The sequence below is a fragment of the Lissotriton vulgaris genome, chromosome 2_1 (genome assembly GCF_964263255.1).
Source record: "Lissotriton vulgaris chromosome 2_1, aLisVul1.2, whole genome shotgun sequence".
In the NCBI taxonomy this organism is placed as follows: Eukaryota; Metazoa; Chordata; class Amphibia; order Caudata; family Salamandridae; genus Lissotriton; species Lissotriton vulgaris.
In genome coordinates this window covers 787,002,895-787,018,698 of record NC_141687.1, presented here as the reverse complement: position 1 = coordinate 787,018,698, position 15,804 = coordinate 787,002,895, and the positions used below count along the sequence as shown (strand labels likewise).

Genomic DNA, 15,804 nt, shown 5'->3' with positions numbered 1-15,804 from the left:
TCTATCGGCTCCCTATCGAGTGGTTGCATCTGTGGCTGAATGCGAATAGGGATCATGTCCTCATGTAATGTGTGGAACTGGGCTTTACAATTATAGCAGGAGAACGGGCCTTCCAAACTGTCCTCCACCCTCTTGCTACAACCCCTCGGGAGACTGTTTTGTATATCGTGGATTTTCTGTGATGTGTAGGTTCTCCGAGTAACACAGACAGTTCCTGGGGCATCGGTGGATTTTGCCATAGTCCCTGGCCCCTGGCCCCGTCCTGTCGCGGACGGGCGCAGACGGGCTGGTCTTTGGCTCGTCTTAGGCGCTGGCTTAGGCGCCCCTCTGCGCGCAACCGCTGCGCGCCTGAGTCGACGAGTGGCTAAATAGCCCTTTCTGAAGTGAGGCTAGAGCGCTAACTGCTCGACTGTCTCAGGGTTACTGGGCGTGTCTGGCTCTTACCTGTCCCGCCCTCCGCTCAACGGTATAGGATACCGAGTCGGACCGGGGCGGGCAGGCTGAAGCACCGAGCGCAGACTTGGAAAGTGAGCCCCAATGCCCCTTGCAGCTCCGGGGAAGGTCGTGGGTGCACGGTGAGTGAGTGATTAAAATTTGTATTCAATTTCAAATGTCAACACAGCATGGGAAGTTTAAAATAGTAAGCAAAGTTACACGGCGAAAGTGAGTTTTTAAAATTAGTAATCAATTCTAAAAGTGACAGATTTGTCCACAAAGCTGTTCAGAGTTTTCCGCTCTGAAAAATGTTTACCTGGCGCCAAGCGGGATCGGGAGACACTGCCACTGTCCTCCCCTTACCGCAATCAGCCAAGCCTCCTCGCCTTAAATAGCCCTTTCTGAAGTGAGGCTAGAGCGCTAACCGCTCGACTGTCTCAGGGTTACTGGGCGTGTCTGGCTCTTACCTGTCCCGCCCTCCGCTCAACGGTATAGGATACCGAGTCAGACCAGGGCGGGCAGGCTGAAGCACCGAGCGCAGACTTGGAAAGTGAGCCCCAATGCCCCTTGCAGCTCCGGGGAAGGTCGTGGGTGCACGGTGAGTGAGTGATTAAAATTTGTATTCAATGTTTGGCTTACTAGTAAAGTCCCTAGTATAGTGCACTATGTGTGCCAGGGCTGGTGATGCAAATGCTACTCGTGGGCCTGCAGCACTAATTGTACCACCCACACAAGTAGCCCTAAAGAGAGAACTCAGGCCTGCCACTGCAGTGCCTGCGTGCAGTTTGCTAATTGCCAGGTTGTCCTGACAAGTGCACCCACTTGCCAGGCCTTACCCTTCCCTTTTCAATGCACATCAGACACCCCTATAGTAGGCCCAAGGTACCCCCTTGGGCAGGGTGCAGTGTCTGTGAAAGGTAGGACATGTGCTGAGGTGTGTACCATGTCCTAACAATGAAATACTCTCCATTTCGCGTGACACTATTGCAAGGCCATCTTGCCCATAGGACGGAATGGGGAAGGCTGTGTAATATATTTCCAGCCTATCTTCCCATAGGCTTAAGATGGAGAGATGAAATTTAGTGTGTCCGAACTCACAATTTAATAGCACATCTTTTTGTGAAGGTGGTTTTTGCATTGTGTGTTTAGAAAACACGCTTTTAGAAGTGGCTAGTTTTCTTGTTCTAACAATTCTGTGTGTCTCTGCCTGGTTGTGGATTGACTGTCTGGATTTGAATGTGATAGGGTCTGGGAAATGTCTTGACTCAGGGAAGGCATAGGAGACAGCAACAGGTAGACCTGCATCTGGAGTGTAGGGGGGAGAAGTAGCCCCTGGAGGTGAAGAGGCCTGGGCTGCCGCCATAAAAGAATGGCTCCACCTCCTGCTGAGTGATTGAGGAACCAGACCCTCACAAATTAAAGGAAGAAGGTGTCACTGGCAAGGAGACACCCAGAACTGGTTTGGACAGGGGCCAGTACCCCCCTGAATACAAAGACTTCAAAGACATTTAGGGGTATAACTATGAGAGCTGAAACCTCTGAACGTAGGACTGATCAAGACTGAAAAGGATTGAAACTACTTCGTGGTCAAGAGGAACCTCTGCCAAGGAAGAACAGCTGAAGAGACTGAAGAGAAGGACTGACCCTTGCTGTGTGTTCTAGGGCCGGCCTGCAGTTTGCGGATTTAACTAAGGAGAGGCTAAGGGACTTTGCGATGTGCTGTGCCCCCCTGCTTGAAAGGACTTTGCTGTGTGCTGTGTGCTGTGTCGCGAAATAACTTGCCCCTAAGGGCCCAAGAAGAGCTGGTTCACGGTTTTTAAAATTCAGATCATCAAAGTTTCCAAGTGTGTCTCAGTGGCGCTGTGTGTGTGTTTTTTGCAGCCTGAGACCGTCGTAAGCATTGCCCCGGGACTGTGTGGTCCGAAACCCAACCGAGTCTCAGCAACGCTTTGTGCGTGTGCAGCCTGAGACTGCATGGGGTCTTTTGTACTGGTTGGAAAGTGCCCCGTGACTGCAGTGCCCCCGAAGCGTGAATCATTGTCCATCCTGCTGTGTAATTGTTTGTGGCCCGAACCATCATCTTAACGGAGGCTGCGGTTCAAGATCGCTGCCGCTGGCCTGAACCGCAACGTGCAGAAGGATTTCATAAAGCTAAGGAAGCCATGAGGTAATCGTGATCATTGTTCGCAAGAGGAATCTGCCCAAGACCGTCAGCAACAGAGAAGGCAGCGACGGAACCTGTCCGGCTAAAGAGTCACCTTGCATCAGAGGTGCATCGTCATCAGGAGCGCCCAGCAGGATGTCTGAAAAAGTGGGGAGAGAGAGAGAGAGAGGCAGCGCATCTCCCAGGTAAGGCTTGGACTCTAGTGGGGAGCTCCAACCGTGTGCGGCCTGGGGAGGCGCGCAGGAGGAGTACAGGAGTGCTCCCATCTCTCTCCCGCTGCATCGCGTTGGACGCGCTGAGTCGTCGAGCAGCCCGGACATGCCCGGCAGGACCTGGGCCACCCTTGGAAGTTCAGGACTGTTGTCTGTGGTTGGGGCCTAGTGGTGCCTGTGCTAATCACGTCGATTGGCCTGGTATTATTCCTGCATTACGAACTGCCTTATTACTTGCATTAGGGATTGTATTATTCCTACATTACGAACTGCCTGATTACGTGCATTAAGGAGTGCCTTATACTTGCATTAAGGAGTGCCTCATACTTGCATTATGAACTGCCTTATTCTGTGCATTGAGGACTGAATTATTCTCACCTTACGGACTGCCGTATTACTTGTATTAAGGAGTGCGTTATACTTGCATTACAAACTGCCTTATTATGTGCATTGAGGACTGAATTATTCTTGCATTACGAACTGCCTTATTATGTGCATTGAGAATTAAATTATTCTCTCATTACGAACTGCCTGATTACGTGCATTGAGGATTGCATTATTCTTGCATTATGAACTGCCTGATTACATGCATTGAGGATAGTATTATTGTTGCATTACAAACTGCCTGATTACTTGCATTGAGGATTGCATTATTCGTGCGTTACAAACTACATTGGTCTGAAGATACGAACTGCATTACGAAGTGCATACCATTGCACTAGGACTGCATTTGAACATCGTGAACTGCTCGTTAATACTGCAAGATCCTAGAAGTGTTTGTTGGCCTAATAACCGGCAAAGTGAAATATTACGAATACGCATATGTTGAATTTTATCATTTGGTCTTACCTTATTTTTTTTCTTGATAAAGATACCGCTATTTTCATACATCAGTGTGGTGTCCATTTAAGGTGTTATTACTGTGTCACTGTGAGTGTGGTTGCAAATACTTTACACATTGCCTTGAAGATAAGCCTGGCTGCTCATGCCAAACTACCAGGGGGTGAGCAAGGGTTATCAAAGAGGGTGTCCCGCCTTTCATTGACTAGAAGCAAGGGTCCCTATTTGGACTAAGGTACTTACCTCAGCCAACTAGAGACCCCCAGTTCTAACAGTCCCCTTATTATAGCACTACGTTTGTTGACATTAATTCTTAAGATGTTAGGAGTCCCATTATATTTTGTGATTAGCATCATGGCTGCCTATCAGCGTTACCTAGACCTTCCTTATATTTACGCATCATTTCCCTATAATGTAAGTATTATCTCTTGTTCAGTAACTGGTCCCAAATAACAGGCATAAAAAGCAGGGGTCAGCTCATAATGTGTGAAAACATCAGGTACCAAGTGATAATGTTTTGTAGTACAATTGTGAATGGGCAGTAGCTCCTAGCTTTTTCATCCTTGATGTGTCAATACTATGAGATGCATCTATGTATTCTATAAGGCCATTATTAAATTGACCTACTCGTCAAAGGTAGAAACAGCTTTTACATTCAGTATGTTTCTTAGATGGGATACATACTAGGAGTACCATTTTGCTTATTAGTTCAGGACATTTTATGTGTATTTGTTCCTGACCTTAATGATTTACATGTTTTAAAGAACTTCAGTTTTGGCAAAGGCCTCAATATTACCATATTTTGAGTATATCAGTTTATCACTACTTCTAGAAATCAAATTTCCAGTTACTGCTCATTCGTGCTTCCTTAGGAGGCTTGTTACCACAGACAAAGTGTTAATTAATCAAAAGCCTATACCCAGAATGGATAGCATTTCATGGCACATTTTCAGTCTCACTATTGTGAATGTAAATGTAAAAGAAGGGGAAGAAAGAGAGGTACCGTTTAGAAGGTGTTGTGAAAGGGACAGAATCTTTTCCCAATTCTGTAATCAAGGACATTGGAACAATATCATGATTTGCAAGATGAAAGCCACCTCGTTCCAGAGTTTCCTCAGTAACAGTTCTTATTATGAAATGATATTGCAAAAATGTTCTGAAATAAGTTCACTCACTGTTCATATATAAAATAACATAGCATAAAAAGGATACAGAAATACTTATTTCACTGCATGAAGTGATAGAGGTGCACCTTTAATGTTGGCTGTACCACAGATGAAGCAGAGACATTGGGAAGATACAATGGCAAAAGGCAGGCATTGGAAGCAGAGGACACAGTGGAAACAACCACTGGAGAGAGTTAAGCATGAAAACTAATGCAGTGTACAAGGCGCGACAGGAAGAAGAGAGTATTGAAATATGTGGCACAAATCACAGTGCTTCAATTGGGAATAAGAAAAAAAGTACTTGAGGGTAAAATAGTGGTACACATGAATGCACATGCAGAAAGGACTTAAAGAAGTATATGGGGTATTTAAAATGACTAAGGTAAAAGTGCTGCATGCTGAACTGCTGTAAACACCATGGAGAATTAGGAAGGGAACAGAGAAACAGCACACAAGAGACAATAGTCGGGAAAGAAGAATTCTCATATGAAGTAAAACTAGTGGAAAATGGAAAGGGAGAGACACATGTAACAAAGTTGCATAGAGATGAACAAAATTACTTAATTAAAAAAGGTCTGGTAAAATGCATCATACAAAAATATTTCAAAGCTCAAAGAAAGAAATTGAGTTAGGACAGGTATTATGGGTTACACAGAAAGATTAGTTAAAGTCTGATTGGCACAGATGAATTACAACAGTATCACTTTCACCCTATTTTTTTTATTTTGAAATCCCTAACAATCAACCAAAAGTAAACAATCCTGTTATGGATACTAGCAGACTCACCAATGTTACTTGTGGAGTCCTCCAGGATACGGCCGATGTGTCTATCTTGTCTCAGATGAACCAAATATTTTGCAGATTTTTTATAGAGCCATGTTAAAAGTTGCCGATTATTTTATGCCATGAAAACATCACAGCTAGGTCAAGAAAGAACAGTATAAATGACAAGTGCCTGGTTCACAGGGGTCCTCCTCACTCGTGGCGGAGGCCCTACATTCGTGGGGGAGTCTCCTCACTCGGGTGGAATCTCCACAATGAAAATTCTCATTGTGGAGAGTCTGACCAGAGTGTGGAAAATCCCCCCATGACATCGGGGCCACCACACGTGTGGAGGCCCCTTGTGAATCATGACCTCAGTTATTTGCCCTGTGTACTTTAGAGCTCTTACATGTCATCTGGAAAAGCAGTTTAAATGTTCATCAAAATTAATCTTTAAAATTTTGAAAACTTTCATCACTTTCTTGCTTAAGCACCTATTTAGAGTAGTGTAGAAAGATCGCCTTTTCATTCAAATGTCAAAAACTGTACTTTTAGCCACTTATAGCCACCATCTGCCATTTCAGCTGTTAAAATATCAAGCCTGTTTTTAACTTCATCATCACCCATCAGCACACCACAACTTCTCTTTTAACCTAGTTGCCAGTGATGAGATAGCTAAATTGATTTGTATTAATAAGGTGGATGCCTGTCCTACTCCATTGCAGGTGCATTGGCACCACCAGCGTATCTTTATTAACATCTCCTTTTTAAGAAATATTTCCCTTGCTTATGACACACTGTTCAAAACTCCTATTTAATAGTTATTCCAGCCCCTTTCCCTATATGTAACTGATAATCATTAAATAAAGTAACCACTAACCAACTACAAAGGTTTTTCAAATATCAAATTATTTAGCATGATTTTTAGTTGGTGCTAGGTATCACCAAATCACAGCACTAAAATTGTAATGTGCCTCTGCCTTCAAGCGAATTATATCCACAAGATAGTGGCCAAAGGCATACTTCCACGATAGAGCCAGTTAAACAAGTCCATTTTAGGGAAAAAATTTAAGAATCATATTTTAGTAGTTAATCTTTCATCTTTTAATCATCATTCTTCAGTACGTAATGAAAGAAATAAAGAAAAATGTTCAGGAAGTTTTAGTCTACATGATTTATATTATCAGAATTTGGATGCAGAGGAATATCCGTTGGAATGCTTTACCTCCCTCCAAAATAGCACCACTTTTATTGAATATAAATGATACAACTTTACAATCATAAATTAAACTCTCAACGTGGCTATAACAGCACAGAATTTGCAATCTCATAAATTGGAATTACAGATTGATTTACTACAATGTATACTTGCAGTTAAACTTCAACATTATATGTTAACACTGAATCTCTTTTTCCTGTTACTGCCTCTTTGCAATGTGCTTGTTCTCAAAGTGTTGACACATTTTGTACTTTAACAGGGTTTTTGGATCATTAACACCCTAAATATTTTGAATAGGGAATTTGAATAAAAGGGGCACCGTTAGACCTGTCAGCCTAAGTGTGGTCTTCCCCAAAACATTTTGTATCTCCTCCTCGCTTTTGCTGCACTGATTTGTGTTGGCTTTAGGACTAAAATTTCTGAAGAGTTGCGTTGCGAAGAATATGGTTCTTGAAGCTAATAAATAATTAATCTGCTCTGTGGGAAATGCTGGCAGCTGCATCCGGAACACGGTGAAACTCTTGCCGTCTAGAAGCAGCCAGCGAGATACCGGGAGAATACATTTCGGACACGTATCGAAAGAAGCGCATCCGCTTCTAGCCTACATTCTCGCGGCTGCCAGAATTTTCCACAGAGCAGAGTCATCATTTATTAGCTTCAAGAACCATATTCTTCGTGACGCAAATCTTTGGAAATTTTGCAACACTGCATTGGATACAAATTAAGAACCACTCACACTCGAGTCTTTATCGGAACCCGGTTCATCCCACTTTGAAACCAACTCGCTTCATTTGGTCTAGAGCCCAGCCGGGTTGGAATTATCACCGGCCAAGCGACCTTTTTTCTCTTGATTGAACTGTACAGCCCTGAGAAGTCACACTATGATGTGACGAAACACGTGTCGGCTGGCTGCAAAAGATATTAAAGAAGATGATCTTTACAAATTGCGTTCAAGATTTTGTGTTTTCACTGACAGCTATAATTGTTTAATTTGGTGTTAAGGTGTCCATTGAGACACGGACTTATGAAATAGAGAAGGAATTACTCTTTTGTTGTGTGCAATAGGCATCCTGCTTCTATACCACACCTGAACGCAGCCTGGGTGAGTCCTGACCTTTCAAGTGGTGCCCTACCAGTCCTCAACCCTAGGAAGCAGTGCTGAAGATGACCAGATAGCCAAAATCCAAAAGTGGTGACTTGAAAAAGTTTTGCTAAAAACTGCTCTGAGAACCAGGAGGAGAATGGGATCAACTTACTTGCCTATACGCCCGAGGTGCACAGCTGGTAGGATTGACTTTGTGGCTTTTCCCGCTATGTTCTTTTCAAAAGCTGCTAATTCAGCAGTCTTTCACCGAAAGGGTATCCAGCTTCATGGAACTGTCTTCGGCTGTAGCCGTCTGCCTTGTCCAGCTGGAGATTTTCAACTTCTATTTCAAAGTCTAAGTCAGAATGTATAAATCTTTACAGGTGCTTTGACTCAAAGCATCTGACAACAATGCTCCGTCCTTAAACACCTCCTGCAGCCTTTCCTAGCTGAACTTTACCTTCTCAGAATGCTTTTCTCAGAAATATTTCCAAGTCCAAAGGTAAGCGCTGACAGGGCTCAATCCATGTCTTGTATCTGACCCATGCTCTATTGCTGTCATCTATATTTTTTTTACCTTACCCGATTTTTACAAAAAACTTTAAACACTCATAACTCAGGTTCTATTGATTGGATTTGTCCTTTTTGGTGTCAAATAATGTATTAACATTTGCTGTTTTTTTATTTAATTGCCTGTAAGTTAAGCCTGACTGAATCGTGTACCAAGCTACACAGGGATAAGCACAGGTTAATTCAGTGACATTTTGTGGTTCAGTTTTCAAAGTATTGTGGCTATTGCTTGACCAGGGCTTATAACCCAGTCAACCAGCAACCACATTTCTCACAGGCACAATAAAAACGTGTATCCTGTAAATTATCATGTGCTTTATTCATGCTATATGAACAGCAATGGGCAGAAAGTATTTTAGATGGTAACTCACATATTAAAAAGATACCAATATTTAACTTTACTTTAGGCATAGGGAATGAAGTCTTTAAACTATAGGGGGAAAGAAAAGAAAAAGATAAAAAAAGAAATACAACAACTCAGAAAGAATTAACTTGCAATTGATGCTCCCGCAAAAAGAAGCAGAGGAAAAGGTTTTTCCAATATTTGCTACCAAACGGAGACCCCAGCCATGCAACAAAAAAGGCACTCCACTCTAGAAAACACTCACACAATTATTGGGCTTGACTCTATAGCTAAACTAAATATTAAAATTGCATTACTAAGCAGAGGTATCTAGGTGAATCATGGTTACTAAAGTGAAGGCTTACACAAAATGGTGAGTTTTGTTTGGTTTCTGCAAGCAAAATAGATAAGCCTTTCTTAATCAAAGGGCGCATGTTGATAACAATGAGGCTGTAAACTAAGGCAGACAATTCCAAGATAATAGCCAATTGATGAGTATAAGGCCTCCCTCCCTGATACACACTTGCCTATCAGTACTTGCCAATCAGGGAGGGATGCTTTATAGTTGTACTGCAGTAAATTTGTACAAGGGTATGCAAAGACCAACTCTGTCTTAGTAGACTAATATTCCTGGACATGATTTGTTAAATTAGAATACACTTGAATATGTTAAGCAAAAATGCTAGTTGAAGGAGACAAATATTTTTAGCTGCCTACCCTCTCTGGGTAAAGCATTTGTCATCACAAAGTCTTCAAAACAGGGTGACTCAAGAACTCATATCCAAATGATAATAATGATTCTCTACTCGCTGTCCATAGAAGCAGTAGGACATCAAAGTAAGTAAGAAGTATAACTATGGCTTTTTTAGTACTCAAAACTATCTCAGATAAAGAGTCTGGAAAGTTTGAAAGTACAAAGTACATTTTTACGCCTGAATACGCATCAAGAAGCAGATAATGTGCGTTAAATATAAGTAACATCTTACAATTAAATTCCATATATGTCACATCTACTGAGTTTATTTAAGCTCAGATCTGAGGATATCCTGAGCATTCAAATTATTGCTCTGGTGTTTCATTGTAATAACAAACAAACACAGAAAAAGTGGAAGACTAATATGGCTGAGATACCCGCCACCCCCTCTCGACGCAATCCCCAAGGATGGGAAAACGGAAACGGTTCTGAACTTTTGGAAGGCGGGAGGGAGTGACCCTCCCGGCCGTATTTATTAAAATATGAAACAAAATCAAAACATTAAAATAACAGTTTCATATTATGTACAATTTCTTTTCCACATTACGATGTTTGGCTAACCTTAACATATTTCTAATACAAAGGTTCTCCTAGCCGAACTAACATCCTGCAAAACATTTAACTTGAAATTGTACATCCTAACGTTAAGGGCCAACGGCAAGGTCGTAACCGGTGTCAGATCCCTAAACCAGAATTACCCCCCCCCCCACTTGGGAGGGGCGACCGCACAGAGGCTGTACCTCAAATGCATCTACCAATTTCCCTTGACTTGACGGGGGCCCCAATGAACTCGACGCCATTTAAAGGTCGTCTGAGGACTCGTGTGAGGTGTCTAGAAGGTAGCGTAAACCCCCTCCCCACTCCACACAACTTACCACATCTGCCGTCGCAGGTGTCCTGGCCCTGGGAAATTCCCCAGGAGGGGCCCGTAGCCCCTCCTATCAAGGAAGGGGCCTTGACCGCCTTTCCTTTTCTTTCGGCGGCCCATCCTTAGAAGGGACCGCCTCCCCGTTGAGGGGCCAATGGCCACCTCCCCCGGGCGCATCCATCCGTAATGGGTGACGCCCCCCCCATAGGGATCTTCCAATTACTGCTCACCGATCATGACCTTACCGCCCGACCAAAATAAATACGACAATTTAACTAATTTACTGAATTAAAGACAACCATAACTATTTCACGTATGATTACTGATCAACACTAGTGCAAAACTTTATTCGAAAAACATACTCTAAATGATCATTCTCTTTATTGCATACACAAAATAACACGTCCATCATCGCAACCTGTAAGAAATAGAGTTACCACATCAAAACTTTATTTAAAACCACTTGCTGTCTTCAGGGGCTGGTGGGTGGGTCAAAATTGGCTCTTCGTTCCGTCTCGAGCTCACGTGCAGCGGGGAGGTGCAGCTTCAGAGCACAGGAACAAGAGGATGCTTTCTTGGCTTGCTGCTCCTTTTATCCGTCTTCGGGCGGGCGTAAACCCGCCTCCGCCTGCCCCCCGGGGGCGTGGTCGGCGGCGTCAGCGTCTAGGACAACCCACTCCAGGGCGGGAAAAGGCGCGCCCCGGCTACGCCGCTTCGGGCATACCAGCCGAGACTCGCCTCCCGCCCAAGATGGCCTCCCGGGGGGATCGGGGTACTCCACCATACGTTCGGGGGGACCGAGTGGTCGCTCCTTTCCATATGGCTGAGATACCCGCCACCCCCTCTCGACGCAATCCCCAAGGATGGTTAAACGGAAACGGTTCTGAACTTTTGGAAGGCGGGAGGGAGTGACCCTCCCGGCCGTATTTATTAAAATATGAAACAAAATCAAAACATTAAAATAACAGTTTCATATTATGTACAATTTCTTTTCCACATTACGATGTTTGGCTAACCTTAACATATTTCTAATACAAAGGTTCTCCTAGCCGAACTAACATCCTGCAAAACATTTAACTTGAAATTGTACATCCTAACGTTAAGGGCCAACGGCAAGGTCGTAACCGGTGTCAGATCCCTAAACCAGAATTACCCCCCCCACTTGGGAGGGGCGACCGCACAGAGGCTGTACCTCAAATGCATCTACCAATTTCCCTTGACTTGACGGGGGCCCCAATGAACTCGACGCCATTTAAAGGTCGTCCGAGGACTCGTGTGAGGTGTCTAGAAGGTAGCGTAAACCCCCTCCCCACTCCACACAACTTACCACATCTGCCGTCGCAGGTGTCCTGGCCCCGGGAAATTCCCCAGGAGGGGCCCGTAGCCCCTCCTATCAAGGAAGGGGCCTTGACCACCTTTCCTTTTCTTTTGGCGGCCCATCCTTAGGAGGGACCGCCTCCCCGTTGAGGGGCCAATGGCCACCTCCCCCGGGCGCTCCCATCCGTAATGGGTGACGCCCCCCCCATAGGGATCTTCCAAGAATGCAGTGTACTTGAACGAAACAATCTACCCAATTTGTTATTTACTTTCTTCACTGAGTGATTCAGAGCAGAAACCGAAATCGCCCCCGCCACACTTTTCGTGGAATCATATGGGACCATGCAATTGTGCACCCTGGAACTCTTCTCGCCAACCAACTTACAGTGGAAAGCATTGCCTCGAGAAGCAGTCGTCTACCAGTGGTTACCAAATCATTACCCCCAAGATGGACTATGATTATAGACGGCGGTGACCTTGTCCGCCCTAACAAACCCTCCATAAAATTTTGAAACTGGTCAATACAGAGCCCGCCCCTTCCGTAGAAGGTCACCCTGTACCCGTATTCCCCAGCCACGTGAATCATGTCACCTGCTTTGAATACGTCCGCGGCACGCCTCACGTATGAGTGGCCCACGACCCACACCACTTTTTCCGCAGCCGGCGATGTTTGACCGCTGGTTCCCAGGTGTCGGGTCGACTGCACAGTCCGCCCCGCCTCGTAAGCTTGCGAAACTGTAAACCAAACAAAAACAAGAAGCGTGAGTACATGATAGCAGCTTCACAACATGTGCAACCGCACATACCTTTTGTAACAATTCGAGGACCAACGCCCCAAACGTTTCACTTTTTCTATACTCAGACCCCTGGCTGTAGCCTCCGTAGCAGCCCCTATCCGAAAGGAATGGGTCCCAAACTCGCCGGGGTTCAAACCCGCGGACGAAAGCGCCATTGCAAGCACCCGCTGGAACTGAAACCTCGTCAGTGGGGTGGCATCAGCGTGCCTCAACAAGGTCCCCCCCCCATGATGACGCCCTCTGCGGAAAAGGCGCGCCCCGGCTACGCCGCTTCGGGCATACCAGCCGAGACTCGCCTCCCGCCCCAAGATGGCCTCCCGGGGGGATCGGGGTACTCCACCATACGTTCGGGGGGACCGAGTGGTCGCCCCTTTCCAAGAAACTGCCAAATGTGTGCTTAGTTTTAAAGAATCATTCTCCCAATGAGGCATTAAAATAACTTGAAAAATAACCTATAATTCTCCTTGTTCTCATGCAAAACTTCCCAAGGAAAGGGGGATTTCTAGTTAAATTAATCCTAACTGCGCTGTGCCAAGCTACCAAGGGGCTGAGCATAGCTTTATTTGGGGTTTGCTTGTGCCTTTTCCTGACAAGGATTGTGGTTGCTGCTCGGCCAGGGCTCACACCCCAGTCAGCAAACTACCAGATTTCTCACAGTTATGCAATCCTTTAACTATGGTTTGTCACAGCCCCTAAATAATGTTTCAGTTCTTTGAACAAATTTAGTTGGCAGTCAATGTAAACAGCAAAGTGTAAGTTGCTCAGATATCATACGTTTGCTAACAGATGACTGCTTTAGTCTGTAATCACAAAACAATAAATACATTTTAATACAATGTTAATCAGGCAGCAATATAGTGTGAGGAATAGTACAATGTGAAGACGCACTAGAATAATGAACATATAGCACATATCAGGGAAAAGTTGAAGTACTGTCAAGGAAAAGAGAAGGCAATAAAAGATAGTTTCCTGTTCCTTGTTCAATATATGAGGAAAATGTTGGTAGATCCAGCACATTAAGTAAAGATTTTGGTTTTAAGTGTAATAACTACTTTGAACCATCATCAGGGCGAACAGTGTCCTCGCCGGCATAAGAACAATAAATGAACATTCATGTTGTTGAAAGAATATCAGTTGTGTTTCTGTCTAATACTCCAACTTTCAGCTAGGGCAGCTCCAGTTCTGAAACCTCATGATCATGCAAAAACTGGATATTTAATTGGAACATCTACTACTGGTGTGATTTGATTTATTGCGATTTAATGGCTGGCCTTTGCATCTTATTGTAAGAGTAAGAGAAGTGAATTCAAGCTATTAAGAATATGTGTTTAAATGTATATTTTTCATTACAGGGAGTTGATGAGCACCTATTTAGCAAGACACCACTAATGTACAGTCACTTTGCACATGGTGTTGGAGAACCTCGCTACTTTCCTGTTTCTGATTGGGAGAAACTGACCAGAATTTTGTCAGATGCATTAGAGCACTACAATGAAATCCATGCAGCAATGAACCTTGTTCTTTTTCAGGATGCCATACAACACATGTGAGTTTTGTTATGTTTCTTTAACATGTACACTTTACGAACACAACCAACTGCATGAAACTTTACTTTAAACCAAACCCTTTTATTACTGTGTCGTTTTGAAAAGAGATACATGCAAGGATTGTTTTAACAATACATTGGTAGAATTTTTAATAGTTAAGTTTAAATTGACATTTAACAGAATGCAAGAGTTATAAGAAAACTAGGTACACAACTCATCGATGCATAGCAGATGCATGCCTCAACCCTAAATTTAGCTCACCTCTAGTTTCACCTCACAACCTCTTTGCGCCACCAACCCGTCTTGATTCAACGCCATCAACTCACATTCACACGCTTTATTTTCACACTTGTTTTGTCTAGTCCGATAAAAGCAACTCTCTGAATGTGTAGCTACATTTCCTATCCCTATATTTCCAGGTCAATAACATGCACTGAATAGCTGAGTAACTCCCTGCATTAACTCTGCTCATGCCTTAAGCCAAGCCCTGGCATGCAATGGATTTTATACACTTAGAACACATAACTCTTTAATGGTTCATACAGAAAAAATACCCCCTTAAGTTTTTAAGTGTCTGTACCAGAAATGCATCCAGCCAGCATCTTTGCATTTCTTCCAGAAAAGACCTGCTTGCAGGAATGTTTCCATGTTATGTTTATTACTTGCCAATTGACTATAAGCTATATACTGCAAACAGATAAACTCATAAGAATCATCAGGATTTCTTATGAGGGAATGACCTGCAAGATAGTCCATGGAGGGCAACTAACAGAAGCCATCAAAGTGAGGACTGTAGTTCGCCAGGGTTATTATTTCTCGCCTTTTCTTTTCCTGCTGACCATAGCCTGGATCAGGAAGACATTCACAGAAAGACAAAGAAATGTGATCCAGTGGACACCTTGGACACACCATGATGACCTGGACTTCACAGCAGACCTGACCCTACTCTTCCATACCCATCTGCAGATGCAAAAGAAGCCTGACAACGTGGCAGCCACATCGCCACAACTTGGTCTCAACACCCACAGAGGAAAAAACCAAGATCCTGAAGGCTAACATGGCCAACACATCTGCAGTCACTTTTGCAGGCCATGCACTGGAAGAGGTTGAGGCCTTCACCTACTGGGAAGTGTCACAGACAGGCAGGGCGGTATAGATGTCAATGTCAAGGAAAGAATCAGCAAGGCAAAGGCTGCCTTCATTGAGCTAAAGATCTGGAGCTCCAAAGGACTAATGCTGCAAACCAATATTATATAAACATAAAACAAGGGAACTCTTATAGTCAGGAGAGACCAAGGGTAGTAGTAAATTATCAGAGACAGCGGTCCCTTTCAAAACACATACATATTCATAACCACAAAACTATAATCAGGATTGGGTCTTATACTTGTCCAAAGGGGCGGTGTTACGAATTTATTACCAGAAAATTAAACATGAAAACAATACAGTAACATAAAGTGAGCAGGACATTACGGGTTTTGGAAATCATAAGATTTCCTTACCTCAGGCAAGTAACTTAAAGTGACTTTTTAGTGAGTTTAGGAATTAACAGTAGTCACAATAAAAACATCTTGTACTCCACAAGAATCACAAATTATGGTTAGAGTTGAGATGTGGTGTTGACGATGTTTAATCCCCAACCGCGGTTATGGGATCATCATCAGGACTATTGAATCAAGGATGCATGAGAAGTTGCCTGGATAAAGTGGTAGGGTTAAGAGAGAGA

General features: G+C 43.8%; 1 protein-coding gene across 1 annotated transcript in view; it reads left to right on the top strand.

Moving 5' to 3' along the window:
- Positions 1–15,804, top strand: part of LOC147731161 (dynein axonemal heavy chain 11-like) — a 1,538,124-nt gene that overhangs the window by 383,554 nt on the left and 1,138,766 nt on the right. Inside the window, exon 16 of the mRNA XM_086956147.1 lies at positions 13,884–14,077. Within this exon, the coding sequence (XP_086812273.1) occupies positions 13,884–14,077 (194 nt within the window). The remainder of the gene's footprint in view (positions 1–13,883; positions 14,078–15,804) is intronic.